Source organism: Poecilia formosa, unplaced genomic scaffold (assembly GCF_000485575.1).
Source record: "Poecilia formosa unplaced genomic scaffold, Poecilia_formosa-5.1.2 Scaffold29, whole genome shotgun sequence".
In the NCBI taxonomy this organism is placed as follows: Eukaryota; Metazoa; Chordata; class Actinopteri; order Cyprinodontiformes; family Poeciliidae; genus Poecilia; species Poecilia formosa.
The window spans coordinates 579,308-598,783 of NW_006799968.1; the positions used below are offsets into that span (position 1 = coordinate 579,308).

A 19,476-nucleotide genomic window follows, 5' to 3' on the forward strand; every position below is an offset into this window, starting at 1 on the left:
ATTTGAAACAGTTACTATAAACTTGTATGATTTTAACATAATAAATTTTGCTTGGTTTTTTTTTTTTTTTACCACTACAAATATTCTAAAAACTACACTTACTCCAGCTAAAAATAAAATATTGAGAGCACCATCTCTAAGGCAATACAGACATTGTATTGCTAGTTCCTAGGCTGAAGATTTATTTAAAGCAGTCGAGCCTTCTGCAGGTTTTGACCTCGGAAGTGTGATTTCTTTCTTTTTTCTCTCCAGTTGTAGGGTCCCTCATTGTACTCATGAACATTCATAGACGTCATTCCGTACACGTCCATTCGTAACTATAGCAACGGCTTTTGCTGATAATCTTCTCAAGATGGCGGACGCTGAGAATTCTACTGTGGTGAGTGTATATCATGAATTCAGTCTTGACTTTGCAGGGTAAACATTAATGTCACTGAACCGTTTGATAGCGTGACACTCGGTGGGATAACCCAGCACCTTTACCAAAAGCACGGTCTGTAACTGCGCTTATTTTAAACGCCTGGTAGCGACCGCTAAGTCGGAGCTTATGAAGACCGCTAGCAAGAACTTTCAAATTTAATCCCTTTTATCTCATTGCAAAACTCAAACCGGAGTGCTTACAGCTGTAGCTAAAAGCAGACGAAACAAATGTCCTGGGGGATATGCGTTGTTTGCTATTTTAGCCCACTACATCCTGTGCTGCAAACTACAATTAACTTATGTAATAGTTATGAGGTTTTGAAATATATGCCATTAAGACCTGCTTTATTGAAGCCACCATTGCATTCAGAACATTTCGCAAGCATTAAAATGTATAGAAGTGGTTTAAGGCAGTTGGATTGCGCATGCGTGTGTTAAATTTATACTCAGCTGCTGTAAATTGTCCTTGGCAGTTTTCCACGGCGGCTCTCCTTAACGAGTTGTATTCTAATAATGATTATATCTCAATGACAAAATCAGAGGCTATCATACTGTCCGGTTGTATTAACTACAGTGTTAACACCGACACGTAAAGGTAACTTTAGCCGTAACCATGTAAACCTACTCATACAGGATGATACGTCAGTTTATTAATATAAATTATATTTCTAATTTTTTCTTATCAGTTAAACAACCGCAGTTGTAGAAGATTTATCTGTTTTTTTTTTATTTTGTTTTTATTATTTTAGTCCTGAAGTGTATTCATTTCTCCAGACTCTTGCAATAATTTTAAAAACACACTTAACTTGTGTGATCCAACTACAATACTCCTCATCTCCTTATAACTCAGTGAATTTGTCTAAAATTGAATGTTGTAAGTTCTATGTCTATTGTTTTTGGGTGTGCCAAACCAACATGTTGGTAGTTATTGATCAAATGTTTCACATTCAAGCAATCCTCACAGTTTTAGCGTCTGGCCCTTTTGTTTGGGAGAACACCTCTTCTCAGTCTGGACCTACAAAACAGCTGATAACACATTATTATGCACATAGGAAGTTATAAAAAACATTAAAATGCAATATGACCGTAAAACAAATACCTTTAGTTGTCAGTGTTTGTATTTCCTAATTATTACCTTCTTATTTACATACTTAAGAAAGAAACTAACAGTCAATTTTGACCCTCAGGTCAAGATAAATCTGACCTGAGGGTTGTCATTAAGTAGACATTATCTCAGAAAATAAATATAATTAAAATCCGACTGTGAAGATGCTGCTTCTCATGTTATGCACGTTATCATGAGCTTTCAGAGCTCCACAAGTGATTAGAATGGGGTTTCCAAACAAGATTTCTTATTCTCATGGTGTCCGACACATGTCTTTAGCAGTACCTGCTGAAGAAATTGTATACTGAAACACTGAATATGTGTTCGATTGGTTCTGTCCCGGTTTTTATTCACATGTTTCACCTGTTTTTGTTTCTTTTATTACAGCTGCCAGTTCCTACTGAAGCTAAGAAGCGCCGTGCACCTAAAGGTACAACCCAACTTGATTTGTTTCCACTCGGTTTGCCATTAACGTTCTTTCTGTTTAAAACTGCCAAGTCATGATCTGCCTGCAGAGGTCACCCTCACTCTTCGGTTTGACATACTGAGCTGCTGAGCCATCATGTTGAGAGGAATATTTATAATAAATTAAGGTTGTTTTTTGTCATCTTAATTTTCTATATTATCTTTTTGTTGTTGTCATACGATTAATCGTGTCCTCTTGTGTTTTTTTCATCGAATCTGTCTTTATAATCACCAAGTACTCTAGAAGGCTGTTTATTGCTCACTACAAGTCGGGGTTGTCTTTCCTCTGCCGTGACCTTCTGTATGGAGAACAGTCCTGGGGTGAACTTGATATATTTTGAGGAAACAAAAGAGAATGAGTTATCATCATCATCAAGTTCATTAGTATTGCACATTTCAGCAACAAGGCAATTCAAAGTGCTTTACGTGATAAAAACATGACGCAATAAACAGGCAAAAAAAAAAAAAATACACTGACATGAAAAAATAAAGAGAAGTATTGAAAAGTTGCCATTCAGACTAAAACTAGGGATGTTCCAGTCATTAATGAAAGACAACTCTAAACAAATGAGGTTTTAGCTTTGATTTAGAGCAACACAGCAGTTTTGCAGTTTTTGGAAATTTGTTCCAGAATAGAGGTTAGATCTGAGTCCATCACTACACCCAGATTTTGAGGCTGCCTGCTATGTTTCTATAATAACTGAAGCTTATTATAAAACTGACTCTATAGATTGTTCCCCCTTTTTTTCCCAAAAGTAAATATGTGGTAAAGAAATTGATTTGTTGTGTACAGTTGATATTAATCATAAATGAACATTATTCATGTGTTTCATCTAGTGATGCAGATAACATTCACCAGACCTGAAAGTTACATTGGGTCCAATCCGCAATTTAAGTAAGTAGGACCTATTTAAGTGACGAGGGGCTCCATATGTAATGATTTGGGACATAATATTCTCAAAAGTGCAAATTACAAAATCAAACCACACTCAGTAAATTCATGGAGCCACAACACATTTGATACAGTCAAGTCTTCAGATCAGGAGATCGTGTAGTTTGTCCAGTTGATCTGAGTAAATATGGAGCAACCATAGATGTGTATTTATGAAGAGCTGTTTCATCATTTTAAGTGAAACAGCAATAATTCTAGGAAGCAATAAAACAACTTGAAATATGGAAAGCTTTATAATATGCTGCTATGACCTAAACAGTAGAAATATGACAGACCCTCTTAATACTTAATATGTACATATAATTACATACATCTTATTGTTTTTTGGTAACTGATACCTTAAATTGTTTGTCAAAAGTCTAAACCCTAAAAGTAATAAGATAAAAAGCAACAAAGCCGATATTAATTGTGTCCATGGATACTGAAGGTTTATATATTCTATAATTACTATCACGAAATGCAATTAGAATAATTTAATGCAGGCTCAAAGTTAATTATGGTGTGCACAACAAGAGTATTATGGTCTATTATTAGGTTATCTGCAGTGCAGCCCAGCATCTTTTCCTGGATAAAAAGCCCAGAAGGTGCAAACATGACTGTTTGCTTTGCAGCATGTTTCAGCAACGTAAGATTAGATTAAACGACCCAACGAGATGAGGGGCTTTCTGAAGTTTTCTGAGGGGAAAACTTCCCAAAAAATTATCATCTGTTTTTTCCTTTTTTTATTATAATCTCCCCATGTGTCCTTTGATCTCAGCACGCCTCTTCTCTGCTCTTATCCTCCTTTAACATGTGGCTGAAACACAAGCTAGTCTAAGCTTAGCATTAGCCAGATCCAATACAACAATGCCATAATTCCTTTATGTTTGGGATAAAGTTTTTTTGTTTTTTTTTCTGCCTCCCTCCCCTACACAGCTATATATGGGACACCACATGCTGGGCCTTTCTTGCTTCCCCCTGTAGTTGCGTGTCACAGATATTTTTGCTCTCTCTTCTCCAAATCTGCCTTGTTGTTGTTTTTGAATTCAGATCCAGGAATCCCACAGACACGCACACCGTCGCTCTCTCAGAACAAACAAATCCGATTGGGTCTCCACAAATGGGACCGTTTTGAAGTGAACCCGTCCAGTTTTTGCGTGGATTTCCATGAAGCATTTAGAATTGGTTCCGGTTCTTCCTGCAAATTATGATCAGAGTTCTGCTTCAAGTCCTGGCAGATAAAAAAACAGCTGGATGGGTGGGGGGGGATTCACACTGTATTGTTACACTCTGTTCTTTAATAACACCCCTCCCTCTCTCTACAATGTCGCTGACAGCCTCAAAGCTGCAGCACTTTATTTTACAATGTATCGAATCCTATTTTTAGCCCGGAGGGAAAGGTAGTAGGTGCGAGATAACGGGATTACTGGAATCAAACTTGCTTCTGCTGGAATTACATTTTCCTTCCTTGTGAAATGAAATGTTGCTCTCTGCTGGGAAGAGAACTTGGAGCATTGTGCTTTAGTTCTTGAGGTTACCTAACCCTTTTCTAAAGCCCTACATTGTGCTGCTCATTCCCTCAGCCTCCCACTTTCATTCAATCTCCGCACGCTCTCTGTCACAAGCACCTGGCTTCCGAGAGACAGCGTTGCCCTGGCAACAAGAAGAATATCTCAACCTACCAAGATGTTAAAGAAGAAAGATAGTGGTGGAGGAGGAGGAGGGGAAAAAGCAAGTGTTTGTTAGGCAAAACTTGCGTACAAGGTGACATTTACAGCCTGACTGATGAGTTGATTAAAGTTTAGCCTGGGGTTGGTTGAAGCCTTAACAGCTATATGGTAACTGTTGCATCAAAGACGTGCGCGAGACTGCAGAGGTAGGGGCTCTTTCCAGATCATTTATTTGCTTTTCGAAATTTGAGAGAGGAAAAAAAAACAGCATTCATACACAGACGTAACCGCTTCCAGCCTGAGCCATCTGTTCTTAAGTGAAAGCTAGCTAACAAGCAAATATCTCCAGTGTGTCAGGTGAATTGACTTAAATCCAGCTAGTGGATTGAGGTTGCAGGGGAACATCTGGGCTTACTGTCAGATCAGACACCTTTTAATGACTGCAAAAGGAGGGCGCATGCAAAATTAATCTTTCATCTCTCGACAAAACGAGACATCACCAGAGCTGAAGAATGTAGCGTGACTAAAATATCCCCCAGTTTCTTTTCAATTACAGGTTTTTTTTTATCTTTCTCTCTCTCTCTTTCTGTCATGTCATCCAGCTCCAGAGCTTCCTATTGTGGAGAGAAGAAACTGGCTGATCCACCAGCATTATCTGCGCAAAGACTATGAGACCTGTAAGGTAAATGATTTAAATTCTCCCCGCGGCTCATTCTGTCATTGACCAACGTGTGTTCACCGTCAGATCCCGTCCGAACACACGAAGGGAACGTCAGTTTGCCACTCTGCTTGTTCTCTGCAGTAATTGCTGTATTCCTACATGAATGTGGTAAGCATTCTGTGAATGGATGCTTGCAACCATAAGTCTTGTTCCTGGAATAACGCCTTCTTGCTCTCACTGTGAAGATCAGCCTCGTGCTAGGCGATAACGCGGCACATTCTTTTAATCTGCAGAAACTCCAACCTAGACTTTTAATCTGATTTCCTGCTGTGAAGTTTCATTAATCCGACTGTGAAAATGACTTGAAATGTAAACTCGGTCGGTTATAATATTTGAGGTTGTTTGAAGTCTATAAATACCTTCTGAGGAGGGTAATACTTAAAACAGAGCATTGACAAGTCAGCCACAAAACTCTCTCTATATATATACTCTAAAAACACATACTGTCTTTGGAAAAGAAGTCTCTTCAGTTTTATGTCACAACAAAATAATAAGGCACTTTCAAAACTATTTGGTCCAATTTTTGTGTATTACAATTTACTCTTTAGTTCATTCAATTCGATTCATTTAGTCCAAACCAAATCATTCAGTACAGTCAGATTCAGACAGTTGAAACCAGAATCAGGGCCAGTTAAGCTAACATGATGTTTTTGTTCTGTGGGAGGCAGTCGGAGTACCTGGAGAGAGTTCAAGCTTGCTCAAGGAGAATATGTACCTAGAAAGCCAGGATACAAACCCAGCACCTTTTTATTTAGGAGGGCTTAAAGCTGAGTTATAGTCGCGCTTTTGAAAGTTCACGTTGACTGAGCGTGAGCAAGACAGCGGTATGGCTGACAGTGCAGCCATATTTTCATAAAATGAGCTTTCGTAGAGGTTCTACAAATGGTCTGCAAGAGCATCTTTCCAATCATTCATGTTTGCATGAATGGTGGCGCCTGTGATCCTCACCGAGTTAAAAAATTCAGAGGTGAAAGACCAGGTGGTGTAAAGGCGCGTGAGGCCAGCGCGTTTGGCTCGCACCCAGTTCAGAGCGTCAACTTTAAACCTGGCCTAGCTTTAATCCCTATTTAAAATAAGAAATCATAAAAACATAATACAGGCACTAATTATGGAACAAGCATTAAACATTACACTCCATCATCAAAATCCACCAGTCAAATATGTTGACACAACTTACTCAGATCATAATGTTAGAAACATTAAAGAAACCAATCAGAAACACTTAAGTAATAAAAATACAAATTTATTGCAACTGATTTCTGTATCACAATATTTTTCAATAATATTGCTTTTAATGTTAAGTTTGATGCATCTTTTAAGTGGCTGGTAAAGTCCTTTAGGAACGATGATGCAGCGTCAGGGTTGCCTGTTTGAGTTCGCCACACACAGATTGACATAAAGTAATGCATGTTTTATTAACAGAAGGCTAAAAAATATATTGAGGAACTTTAAAAAATAATTAAAGTTTAATCTAAATGCTAACTGCAGATATTAGGAGAAAATATATTTAGTCTATTATAAATGGTTTAGAATGGTTTTGCTCAACTCAAGGACTTAGATAAGCCAAAGATGCTAATTTGGACTTTAATTGATGATTTCTCCACTAAATAGTTATCCTTCCTTATTGGAAGATGCTAGTGATTTTTCATCTATTTTATTTTTCCAAGTACTAGCGAGAGGCTTCAAACCCATTATGCCAGTTGGAATTCTTCTTTTAATGTATTTTAAAATGACTTTAACTTATTGAAGTTAGTTATATTAAATTCTCTTAAGCAAAATGCCTGTTCAGTATTTCATCCACTTCATTAAATTAACATCCACCTGCCTCTGTTTCTGTAGGTGATCATTAAAGAACAACTCCAGGACACCAATGGAATGTGTGAATATGCCATATATGTTCAAGGTGAGCCTCCGCTGCCGTCTTTCCCTTCTCACTTTCACCGTATATGTGATGTTAATTAAAAGGTGCAGTGAATTAAAAAAAAGCTCTACCAAGCTCCACGGTATGTGGTCTATTTCCCCAAATCCTCTCTTTGGATGGCGTGCAGAGCCTTTGATTTTTTTTTTTTTTTGTCCTTTTTCTTCACATAGATGAAGATCCTCTTTTTTATGCCATGTCTTTGTTGTTATCCAGCGTTAATCTTACGTCTTGAGGGGAAGATCCAGGAGTCCCTGGAGCTGTTTCAGAGCTGCGCCATCCTTAATCCCAGCAGCTCAGACAACCTCAAGCAAGTGGCCCGATCACTGTAAGTCTGCTGCACTGAATCCTGCATGAGTGCATCGAGCCCCCCTCACTAACTAACAAGATCAGCATAGGAGGACACTTCCTAATAATTATTGTAAAAGTGCTAGGAGGTGAGGAACAGTAATTTTACAGATATTATCTCACTAAATTCACCTACCTGTGGAGGCTTTTCTCTGTTTCACAGAAATGGCTCAGTACAAAATTATATCTCGGGTTAATTTCTCATATTGACTCTTTTTGTATTATTTTCCTAGATTTCTTCTTGGAAAGCACAAAGCAGCTATTGAGTTCTATCATGAAGCAGCAAAACTTAATGAGAAAGACTGGGTAAATAGCACACACACACACACACACACACAGGTTCATATTTCTAGCTGTAAAAGTCTTTGTTTTGGCTTCCATTCACTTTAGTAACTGCATTTGTGTCTAATCCACACACATACTGTTTTACACTAACCCTAACAATATTAACACTATACTAGGGCTGCAACTAACAATTATTTTAGTAATCGATAGTGAAAAGCTCAGTCGTTTCTGCTTGACTTAACATCAATACAGTGCAGGGCTAATCTGTTCATTATTTTTTTATTAGCAGATTAATCATTAAATTTGCTTAATAGGAATATTTTTTACAGCATTTAAACCAGGTGAAGTTACTATGCCACTTGGAGAGTTCTGGGTAGAACATATTTATAGACAGTTTTTTTTATCTTAAAAATTATATGTTTTTAGCTAAATGTATATATTTTAGTACAGCATTGGCTTAATTATTTCCCTTAAAGTCTAGGGTTTTCTTAAACACAGGACCCTTTTTTGAGTCTGTGTACACAATTTAGCAATTAATTGTTTACTAAATTAGAAGACAATTATTTCAATAATCAATTAATTTGCCCCCGACTCTTAAAAAAGCTGCATTAGGAACAGGCCCGTGTAAGGTCCCATCACTCTTCAGAAGGTTAGTGAAGATGACAAAGAAGGTCCTAAATAGAATAGCTAAACAGTACCCACACACACACACACATTTCAGTGTGGAGTTTCTGCTTTCCTTTGAAGTCTGAAAGAAAAGTGTTAACTTGTGCTTCCTGGCATCTTTGACTCAGAAAACGCAGCGTGAAGTTCTCCTCACATCTTGAACGGAAAGTACTCTCAGTGAACTTTCCTTTTTCTCAACAATACTTTGTTAAACAGCAACTTTGTTGGAAGGCTGAGACAAACCAGTCCAAATATTTCAGATCCTCTCTTTCACTTCAGCATCCAGTTTCCACTAAACTTTCTCAAATGCTATTTTTATTAACAAATTAAACTAAGAGCAACACATCTGACATTCTCTCACCATAGGAGATCAGTCATAACCTGGGCATATGTTATTACTTCATCAAAGATTTCAAAAAAGTGAGTACTCCCAACATTACTCAGTAAAAAAAAATGTAGTTGTTGCCTCCAGAGGGAAGTTTGTTTATTTTTGATGCTCTGTTTCCGTCAGGCTGAGGAACATCTAAACGCCGCTCTGCAGACAAATAAACATGACAAGACCTTTGTGATGCTTGGGAAAGTTCATCTGCTGGCTGGAGACGCTGACAAGGCCATCGAAGTGTACAAGAGAGCAGTGGAGTAAGTGAGGTCTAAACATTCACACTGTTAGCAACCACTGAGCAGACAAGCGGTTGTTTTTAAGTCAAACACCAACCCAAAATAGCACAAAACATTTCTCCTCCACTGAAGGGTAACAATATTTGGTTTTCAAAGTTCTTTTTTAAACAACTAAACTAAAATACAAAAAAAAAAAACTATGACGTTGACGTGCATTCAGTCTCCCTTCTTCTGGTACCCCGAAAATCCAGTGTGTTAAGTTAGACACAACTAATTAGTCCATTTGTTGTCATTTAAACTCAGTATAAAAAAGCTGCTCTGTGAAGGGCTGAGAGGTTTGTTAGTGATTATTAGTGTCTATCCAGCTCTTGGGGAACAAAAAGTATTCTATTTATTTCAACAACATGGTTTTATTGGAAAAAAATAAGTTAATAGCAACACTAAAATTAGAGCTAAAGCTACAAAGTAATGGTTTTTATCTCAAAAACATAATCTTGTTGGAATAGAAAAGAAGAATCTTTTATTAACCCACTCAAATATAAGAATCTGAAATATATAAAACCAGAATAAAGAACAACATACTGTGTAGTACAGGCAACATAAACACTGTGCATTTATTATTGTTTAAAACACAAACCGTCCATGTGGATTTGAAAATAAAAACAGACTGTACAACAGAGATGTGCAGATGTCAGTATGCATGTGAGTACTTATTGAGTTTCTTTGGAATAGTGATGATTATTGAGTCTGATAACTGCAGGGAGGAAGGATCTGTGATAACATTCCTTTATGCACCTTGACTATAACCGTTTGTCACTAAAGTCCCAGTCAAAGTTCAAACCTAAATCCAATAAAATAAATTTGTGAGAAGACATGAAAATCCCCAATCAATCCAATCTCACTGAGTCAGCAATTTTTATAAACAAAATATGAGCAAAAGCAAAAAACCTCTAGATGGGGGAAGCAGGTGGAAAAGTCCCTAAAATGTAATGTTTACGGCTTGTTTCATAATTGCTTACTGTATTATATCTTTATGTCTAAAGTTTGGAGAACTATTTACCTCCTTTCTTCCACTTCTGAGTTATGCATTGCTTCGTGTTGTCACATATAATTACTATAGTCCGATGATTTAAATGCACTTGCAAGGCTGTGTAATGGGAATTTCATCCCTTATTTCAAGTTGAAGTTTCTAAAACTCTTTCTGGGGTTGCTTTCAACTTGTTCCTCCTTTGTTTATCCAACGATTCCCAGCCTTTAGAGCTCCCTGCAGGAAGTGTTTGTCATTTATTCCATCCAAAAGCTCCATCTTCACCATATTTCTTACCCCAGGTCCTTTCCAACTTCCTTATAAATTCGCCCCACTTCCAGTTTGCTGAATTTTTAAACGAGGCTATGGTGTAAATAAGGAAAATGACATCAGTGTCTGTAACAGCGCTCATTATGGCTACCTCCTGTTGAGGCCAAATGAATTAATCAAATGCCCTAATACTTGTGCTGCCTTTAATGAGACGCACCACTGTGAGTCTTATTTTGGAGTCGATGTGCCTCCGCTCTACATTTCTCTTTGGGCCACACAGGTCATAATTAATACGCTACAATTAAGCTTAAGTAAAGCCTGATGGCATAATCAGCAGCTTCTCTGCTCAAAGAAGTGCAGGCATTAAGTGTAATTACAAGCATGATGTGGACGAGGTGACATTTGTCATTTAACGTGCTCCGTGCTCCATTCAGATTCTCTCCAGAGAACACTGAACTCCTGACCACTCTCGGCCTCCTTTTTTTGCAGGTGGGTGAAGTTGCTTGCAGCCTCTTCTGTGATTTTAATTTGTACTTTTAAAACAAAAAGTACTAATAATAATATTCTGTTCTCCCTGTCTAGCTCGGGAAGTACCAGAAAGCCTTCGAGCATCTCGGGAATGCCCTCACTTTTGACCCCAACAATTATAAGGTATGCTGGCTGTTGGCGCAACATCACTGTTCAAGTTCAAACCTTCCTGCTGAACACCTGAAGGCAGCGCTGAGGTTTTCCTTTCACAGCGGTTCACTCGAAGCAGACGGTCAATCGCAGTCAGACATGTTCCAGTCATCATGTTCTGTTTCAAAGCCTACATCTTCCTCTAATATGTCTCTAATCACAGATTTTTTTTTCTTCTTCTTCCCAGGCCATCCTGGCCGCAGGCAGCATGATGCAAACGCACGGTGACTTTGATGTGGCCATGAACAAGTACAGAGTGGCAGCGTGCGCCGTGCCGGAGAGCCCCCCTCTCTGGAACAACATTGGCATGTGCTTCTTTGGCAAGAAGAAGTATGTGGCGGTGAGTGATGCTGGTTTTTTTGTGTGTGTGTTGCTTGGAGGAAAGTGCTGTGGCACAGCAGTTAGAGCAGCTTAATGGGATTTGTGCACCAGAGGTTTTATATATAAGCACATCATTGAAATGAGCTGGAAATAGGCTGAGAAACTTTTAATGTTTTACCTCCAGAGTACAAAACAGCACATCGGATTCTAAACTTATCATTTATTGAACAAAACTGAAGCTAAATTATACAGACGCTGCATTGGAAAGCCATAATTTTAATAGCCGCAGAAACATTATCAGCAGTTCTGATGAATAAGTTGTTTTCTGCTTGATTTTAATCTGTTTTTCACATCCTTATGGATAAATGTTGAACCACTCTTCCTCAGTGTTTCAGCAGCTCATTAAAGTTTGCACACTTTTGTTTCTGAGATCCCACCTCAGCATTTCAATGAAGTTGAGGTTTTTTACTTTGACTGAGCCATTGCAGCACATTCCCTTCTTTTTTTAGCCACTCTGTTCTATCACTTATTTTGTTGTTTTGTTATCCTGATTTAAATAATTATTGTCTATCTATGAACCCTGTTGACTTCGTTCAAACACGGGGCCGAGATAATGAAGCATGTGGAGGAGGTACTCTGGTCAGAATATGAACTAAACTGTATCTATGTCTTTTCTTCTGCTTATCATTAAAGCATATGTGTAATATAGTAGTGGCTCGTAACACAACTGAGTCTGACTCATACGCCCTTGAAGCATTTTAAATCCACTTGTTCCTAGATTGTTCTGCCTCAGATACAATTACCATGCTTCCTCCCCCTCTTGTTCCCACAGGCCATTAGCTGCTTGAAGCGCGCTCACTACTTGTCTCCCTTTGACTGGAAAGTGTTGTACAACCTGGGGCTGGTACACCTGACCATGCAGCAGTACGCCTCAGCTTTCCATTTCCTCAGTGCAGCCATTAATCTGAACCCACGGATGGGGGAACTCTACATGTTGCTGGCAGGTACCGTGTCAAAGACGGAGAAGTGATCCGTGATATAATTTAATTCCTTTAAAACCAAGCCGTCTTGCCATTTTTGTAAACTTTGTGGGCATTTAAAGTGTTTTAACATTTTTATTCAAAATAGACGCACTATGAAGCTTTTCAGGACAGATTTACCAAAAAAAAAGCAATGTCCAGTGAATTTAGTTTATTGCTAACTCTTTTCTTATATCTTTAATTAACAGTCGCTTTGACTAATTTGGAAGACGTAGAGAATGCCACCAGAGCATATGAACAAGCTGCAAATCTTGATGAGTGAGTCCTGGATTCCACACTGTAATTGTTACTTAAAATGTAAAACTTTATAAAAATCATTAGTTTTCTTCTCTTCCTTGGTGACCAAGCCCCCACAGACCCAACCCCATGGTCAACCTGAACTTTGCAATATTCCTCTATAATCATGGAGACAAGAAGAGAGCTCTGGATCAATATCAGGAGATGGAAAGGAAAGTCAACCAACTGCGGGATAGCAGTAGCAACTTTGAGTTTGATCTGGAGGTACACCGTAGCTCTCTGCTGCTGATGTCAGGAACCAGCTGTGGTTACATGTCACGACTTGTTAACCTGTTCCTTTTATTCACTCCCAGCTGATGGACATGGCTCAGAAGATGGGGGCTGTGCTGCAGGTAACAGATACTCTGGTTTGGACTAAACCGGGCAAGGACTCCAAAGCCAAGCCTCACTCTGCAGCAGCAGCCAAAACCCCGGGAGCTCCTCTCGGCACCAACCAAGCTCTGGGTCAGGCCATGTCTTCAGCTGCCAGCTACAACAAGAACATCCAGCTAACAACAGGTGTGCTTTCCCGCCGTGGGCCGGGAAGGGTTGGATAAAACCTGCATCCAACCCATTGCAAATGTATTTGTCTCAGCTGTGGTTGTTACCTGTTAGACTAAGTAAACAAAGTTAATTCGCTTTTAAAGTTTAAATAGGTTTTGCTGCTGCTTTCTGGCAGTTTACATACATTCCTAGCTCTGAGGTTAATTGTGCAAACCAGCTAATGCATTCAGTCAGCAGCCAAACCACGTACTTGACCTTTGTATTGTGCATTTTTGAATAAGTGGCTAACAGATGGGAAAGAAAAACAATGCACTCTACCATCAGTAGTAGGGCTTTACGGCTGTTACGTAGCTAGCTGCTGTTCACCTACTTTCACATGAAAGAAACCTTTAGTTTTCAAAGATATCACATTTCTTGTGGAACATTAGTTTTAGATGTACCAAAGCTGTGACAAAAGATTAGGGAGTTTTTTTAAAGTTGATGCATTTGCAAGGCTTCTTATGACACTACCAGCATGTACGAAGTAACCCTGGAACAATTGTTCTGCTTCACTAATTCTCTTTACAAGACAAACCCAGTAACAGAGTAGATGCCATTAATTTTATTGTGTACTCTTTTTTTTCTTCCTATTTTCTGCAGAAGGTACTCTAAACCCATTCTTTCCATGTTTAGCAGTGTATCTATTCAAATTAGCGGCATTTCTGGCATTAGTTGTATGAAGTATTAGTCAGTAAGTGGCTCCTGCTAACATGCTTGGATCTATTTAAGCCTATTTGATTGTGTTGTATTGAAAGCAAACGTAGACAGGCTGCGTCAGTCAGATTCACCGTCCTTAATAAATGCTTCAGATTAATCAGAGCAGGTTTCGGTGGAATAAAATCAACTCTGCATGATATTTTTCAGGCGTTTCCAAAGGCCCTTCCACATCTCTCGAGCCAGAGCCTGATGCAGAGAACGCCCCCAGCTCACTGACTGACCCTCCAGGCTGCCCAGAACCTGAAGATCCAGACGGGTCCAAACCCAGAACCTCTAAGAGGAGATCCAAGGTGGAAGAATGAAGACATTGCGGCCGCGGTACTACATGTGTCTCATTATACGTTTTTAATGTTACTGTAGTCAGATTTAAAGTGTTAGGCACAGAAATCCACTACTTACTTTACAGCTAAAAAAAAAAAACAGGGTAATTTTTCATATTTGGAACAGTTCATCAGACCGATTGGTGCAATAATGTCCAGCAGATTTCTTAGTTTAACTATGTTTCTATTCAGCCAAGAAACAGTAGGAGCCTTTGTGAAGTGGCCCGTGTCGAGATATTTCAATTTAGCTTATTTGATCCTTTCAGTTTTATTCGCTATTAGCTGAAAGGACCAATTTTCCTTGTATTGGCTTAAAATCCACTGCAGGTGAAGGAAACGCTGTGACAATCTGAACTCGAGCCAAGATGGGGCAGACAGAGCGAAGCTTTTGAACATTTGTATCATATGACTTTATTGCAAACCACTGTACTTGCTTTCATGCGTGGATAACTGTTATGTTTCTAATGAATAAAGTATTTAACATTAGATAAATACTTGAAAGAAACTCTTGTTTTCTTGGGAAAACTGGTTCAAGCTGTTCATCATGAACATTCTTTTGATTTTCTTCTAAATTATTTTTTATGAATGGGTTTGCTTTTATTTGTGCCTGGTGCAAACTTTAATTACTCCTCATGGGACACCAAAGAGAGAGAGAGGCGTTCTCACAGTTATATTTCTGTAGTGGAACAATTTACCAAGCAAACACATTTAGTCGCTTTAAAGTTTACGTTATCGATTTGAACCTTCTGATCCAGGAATCTGCCACTTAGCTTCTCCTCTGAGCAGGTGTGTGTGTATCTCTCTGTGTGTGTGTGCGCGCGGTGACAGCCACTTCATCCTCCCTGCCTTCCTTAACGAAGCCTCAAATGACCCTGCGACATCCCGTGATTGAAAACCAAGAGGCAGCTTCAGCACCGTTTGACCCTGCAGACGCACACAGCAGCAGTCACTCATTTGCTTCATCTCCTCCACTAACACTGAGCTCTGCTGTGTCTTATAGCCCAGAGACTGTAGTTTCTTTCATTAGGAGCTTGTTAAGCCGCGCCCGCTTGAATCGCCTGTGGTCCTGCGTTTTACAAGCCGCCCGATGGCCTGTAAGTTACTATTCCTGCTGCAGTTATATTTCAGCACAGCTGTGGAAGATTGCTTTCCCATTTCTCATCTTCCTACAATTCAAATAGCCTCCAGGAGAGACTCTGCTCCTCGTGGAAGTTTCATCTAAAGTTTTCTCGCTCCGGGGAAAAGAGCTTGGTTGTGTTATTTTTCATTGTTGGGTTGTTGTTAAAATAAATGCACAGTTCTTGCTGTGACAGTGCACATTGGTTGAGGTTAATGACACTTGTATCTGTGTGTAGTTTGAGATTTATTGAATCTCAAAGCTTTAAGCCTTTAAAGCTTTATGACTTTGTAAAATTTAGAACATGTAAAGAGACCTTCTGATGGTATCGGTCTCAATGAGACTTCAGAGTTTTCTAAACTCAGAAAACCCTGAAGTTAGTTAAAATAGTTTGAGTAGACTTTCAGAAATTTAAATTTAAAAAAAAAAGTTTGGTTTTCAGAGTAAATAATCTTGATTTGTAGATAGAGGCTTTTAATCCCTTAAAATATATTTCAGATGTTAGTAGTGACGGGAAAATTAATGCATCAAGCCTGTCTTTTATAGAGTTTATTTTTAACCCGTCTTATCTGATATATTCAGGAAGGAAGGAATATTAGGTCAAGTAAGACTTCTATAGGAAGGATTTCATTGAAGAACTATATCTTCCTATTTTACGTCAAATGTGTGAATAAGCCAAATTTAGACGCAGCAAAGAACATAACTGAGCTTTATTTGACGGAAGAGCAAGAGGACGGCTGTTTTATTTGCTTTGGCTATTTTCTATTTTGAATGTATCTGCGTGATGTAGTTTGAGATTTATTGAATCTGACTGTATAAATCAGGGCTAAGCTGTTAACCTTCCTCCCAGTTTTCCCCCAAGGCAGCTCCATCACTTCAGCCTTAAACTCCAGCTACACCTAAAACTATTATAATTCAGCTTGCAGCCTCTCCTGCAGTCCATGCCCCCTGTCTGGCTCAGTTAAATGCTTCCCCGGGTAAATCTTAGCTTGTATCAATTCAGTTCCCAGTGACTGATAAGTCTCCTCACGTGTTTGTTTTTCAGTTCAGTTACTAATTACTTGTTCTCAGTTCCTTCTCAGTAATGCATAGCTTTACATACAGCCTCTGTCCTAGTTTCTGAGTGCAGATAACCAGGAATTCTGCCCAACCTGGAAAAGTGTCAAGTATATTTAAGGTCTGCATAAGTACAGAAAAAAACTATGGAAAAAATATTTGCATTTTAAGACTATTTTTTGTCCTATTCTATAAAGTACTTAGTTTAACACTTTTAGAAAAATCATGTCTTTCACGTATTTGTTAAAACTTCGAATAGATGGGGAGTATGTGGAAAGAAATAAAACTCCTCTTTTTCCCCCTTTTGGTCCTACTGCCATCTGCAGAAATGCACTACTCACTAAGAAACAACCAATCAGAGCAAGCAGTGTTTTAGCGCTGTCAATCAACCTCGTGTACAGGCTGCAGCTGTACTAATGATGGAGAAAAAACTTATTGTCGCATGAAAACTGTTTATCCGCCGCTATCAGTTGCCATGCCAACAAGCCACCTCCAGCAGTCTCCGCTGTAGTGAAGGAGCCGTAGCGCAGCAGAGAGCATGGGTGTGAGCAGCACATACATGAGAGGGATTTACAGCGATATGACCATCCTCCTGGCTCTGATTGGTTGTTTCTGACCAAGTGGTCAATTCTCTGTAAATGTTTGTATTTCTGCAGATGGCAGTCATACCACAGAGAGAAGAGGGTCTTTTCACAGATTATCTGTCACATATCAGAACATGACAGCTTTGACAAATAAGAAACTCTTTGTTTTTTAAATAACCTGCTGCAGCTTTAAAGTGTAAATATCCATGTGGAATAGTGTGGAATTTATGGAATATCTTAATGTACAAGACATTTCTGTAAAAATATAGGCTTTCTATCTATTTTTAACTAATCTTTTTTTCCAGAGAAAGCAGAGTAATCTGTAGAGATCAATATATTTGCATTTATTGATTTAGTAGCCAGTGTTATCCAGCTGTTCCTGCTTTATTCTCTGTAAATGTTTGTGTGTTCAGCCAGGAAGTCGTCTCTGTGGAGATGAGTCCTTGAAGAGGGTATTGAAGTTGTAGCTAACAATTTGTAGCTCCTTCCATCATTAGTAAAACACCACTAAAAACTCGCATGCCTTGATTTGTGGTGAAACACGGCAGGGAAACTGCTGGACAACAACCTTCTGTGCACTGTATTCCCTAGATGTTTTGCAGTGGGGGTGTTTGGGAAGAAGAAAGTGGATTTTTTTTATTTTATTTTCTGGTTGATATTGTCCTAAATGGATTGACTTTAATCCCCCATAGATCTTTATCGATCAGAAAATGACTTAAACAGAATCAAAAATTGCCTGAATCTACACTTTGAGCCGTAACTAAAATGTTTGAAACAGCTGGAACTTTCTACTGAGACTCAAAAGTAAGAGAGCGTGTTAAGTAGAGTAGGACTGTTGGAAAAAAAATAAATAAATAAATAAAAAAATAAAAAAAATAAAAAATATATATATATATATATATTATTTTTTTACCTCCAAGAGAGCTGCAATAAATGTTTAAAAATGTACAAATTTCTGCACGGCAGCCGTTTGCATCTTAATGTCATGTTCCAGAAATTAAGAATTCAATTACATGCTTAACTATTTTCTTTGAAGTCAAAGTTGTTCTGAGAAATATAACCAGCAGCACTTAAGTTTGAGGCTACTTTATATCAGGATAGTTGTGCCGACTGCATGCAGCTCACCATGGGGGGTTCTGGCCCGATTCTGAAGCCTGGAGAAACCTCTGCACAGCATGCCTGTAATGTGCTAAGTCAGATATGAGCCTAGTTTGGGATAGATGCATGTTTAACTGAGTGAATTTTACTGCACACGTGGCAAGATCAATTTTAGAAATATAGAAACAGGTTAGCAAGTTTTCCAACAAACTCTCCCACATTTCAGATTAAAAGTAAAGGAAGGTGAAGACACTTTTTTTTTTCCCATTTCTTAGCCAAGCTGCCCAATAGCAACCAAATGAGCATGAACACTCATAAAGCAAACAGCTTTTTTTTTTTTGCCTAATCGTCGCAACTACTACCTAATGAAACAAATTACATAACTACACTTTATTTTGACTAAAATCCCGCTGTCCTAAATACTAACTAGAGCAGCAAACATTATAATCCATGACGGTGTTTAGCAATTAATTCACTAACTCCAGTTAGATTAACATTTACTAAAATCTGGTTTCAAAAAAAAACTTCAGCTATCCTCACAAAGCACAATGGACTTATCAAATTATTTATTTTTTAAAGATCTGTCTAAATATAACGTGCAAAAACCCAACCTAATCCTTGACGACGATGCGTGAAAAGATTCCTAGGAATGCTCTGGAAATCATTTTATTCAGTGACAGCGCCTGGATACAGACCAGGGGAGATGTGGTCCGCTGCTAATCCTCCTGTCTGTGTCACACTGTTGCTTCCAGTGGCTTAAGTTTAGCTGTTGTATGGGATTGCTGCTCATGCTGGATCCGTGGCAGCGGACACATACTTACAGTCATATTCATTATTAGGGCGAAAGAAGCAGCCGACTTCGGTTATTCTCGTATGTTTTATTGAGCAAAAGAAAACTGTGAGAGCAGCTACTTACCAGAGCCTGACAGGAGAAAATGTCTGCTGTGGAGAGAGAATAAAAGATTCATACTTTGAGAGAGCCGTCGCAGTCGCTCATCAACACAGTTGTCAAAACAACGGCGCTACCCGTGGTCACAAAGTTCTGACTGAAACTGGAGTCAACTCGAGAGCTGAGGACGATCAGAAATCGTTTCTTGTTTTTTTTCGTCCTGACTGCAGTAAAGACACTTTTTCAGTTGTAATCCAAGGGCTGATGCTAAGCTGAACATTGGAAACAAGATTCATATTTAGACTAAAAGGTTTCAAAGCGACAAGTAGCGAATGAAAAGTGTTTCTTTTTCATCTGAAGGCAACAGGTTGAAGAATTAGTGACATACAGCTC

The 19,476-nt window shown here is 38.7% G+C and overlaps 1 protein-coding gene across 3 annotated transcripts; it reads left to right on the top strand.

Moving 5' to 3' along the window:
- The first annotated feature begins 302 nt into the window (after nt 1-302).
- bbs4 (Bardet-Biedl syndrome 4) lies at nt 303-14,831 on the top strand. 3 transcript variants are annotated; one of them, XM_007549001.2, is made up of 16 exons: nt 303-379; nt 1,913-1,955; nt 5,194-5,273; nt 7,152-7,215; nt 7,447-7,558; nt 7,812-7,884; nt 8,896-8,949; nt 9,041-9,168; nt 10,879-10,933; nt 11,027-11,095; nt 11,310-11,462; nt 12,276-12,447; nt 12,672-12,741; nt 12,831-12,984; nt 13,074-13,278; nt 14,167-14,831. In XM_007549001.2, exons 1-16 carry the CDS (start codon nt 353-355, stop codon nt 14,319-14,321), a joined length of 1,614 nt encoding a protein of 537 aa, XP_007549063.1. In that variant the 5' UTR covers nt 303-352; the 3' UTR covers nt 14,322-14,831. The 3 variants fall into 3 exon arrangements, with proteins under 3 accessions (XP_007549063.1, XP_016525519.1, XP_016525520.1); XM_016670033.1 differs by lacking the exon at nt 303-379 and adding an exon at nt 2,828-2,885 and having other exon boundaries at nt 1,940-1,955; XM_016670034.1 differs by lacking the exons at nt 303-379; nt 1,913-1,955 and adding an exon at nt 4,680-4,797.
- Nucleotides 14,832-19,476: the final 4,645 nt, after the last annotated feature.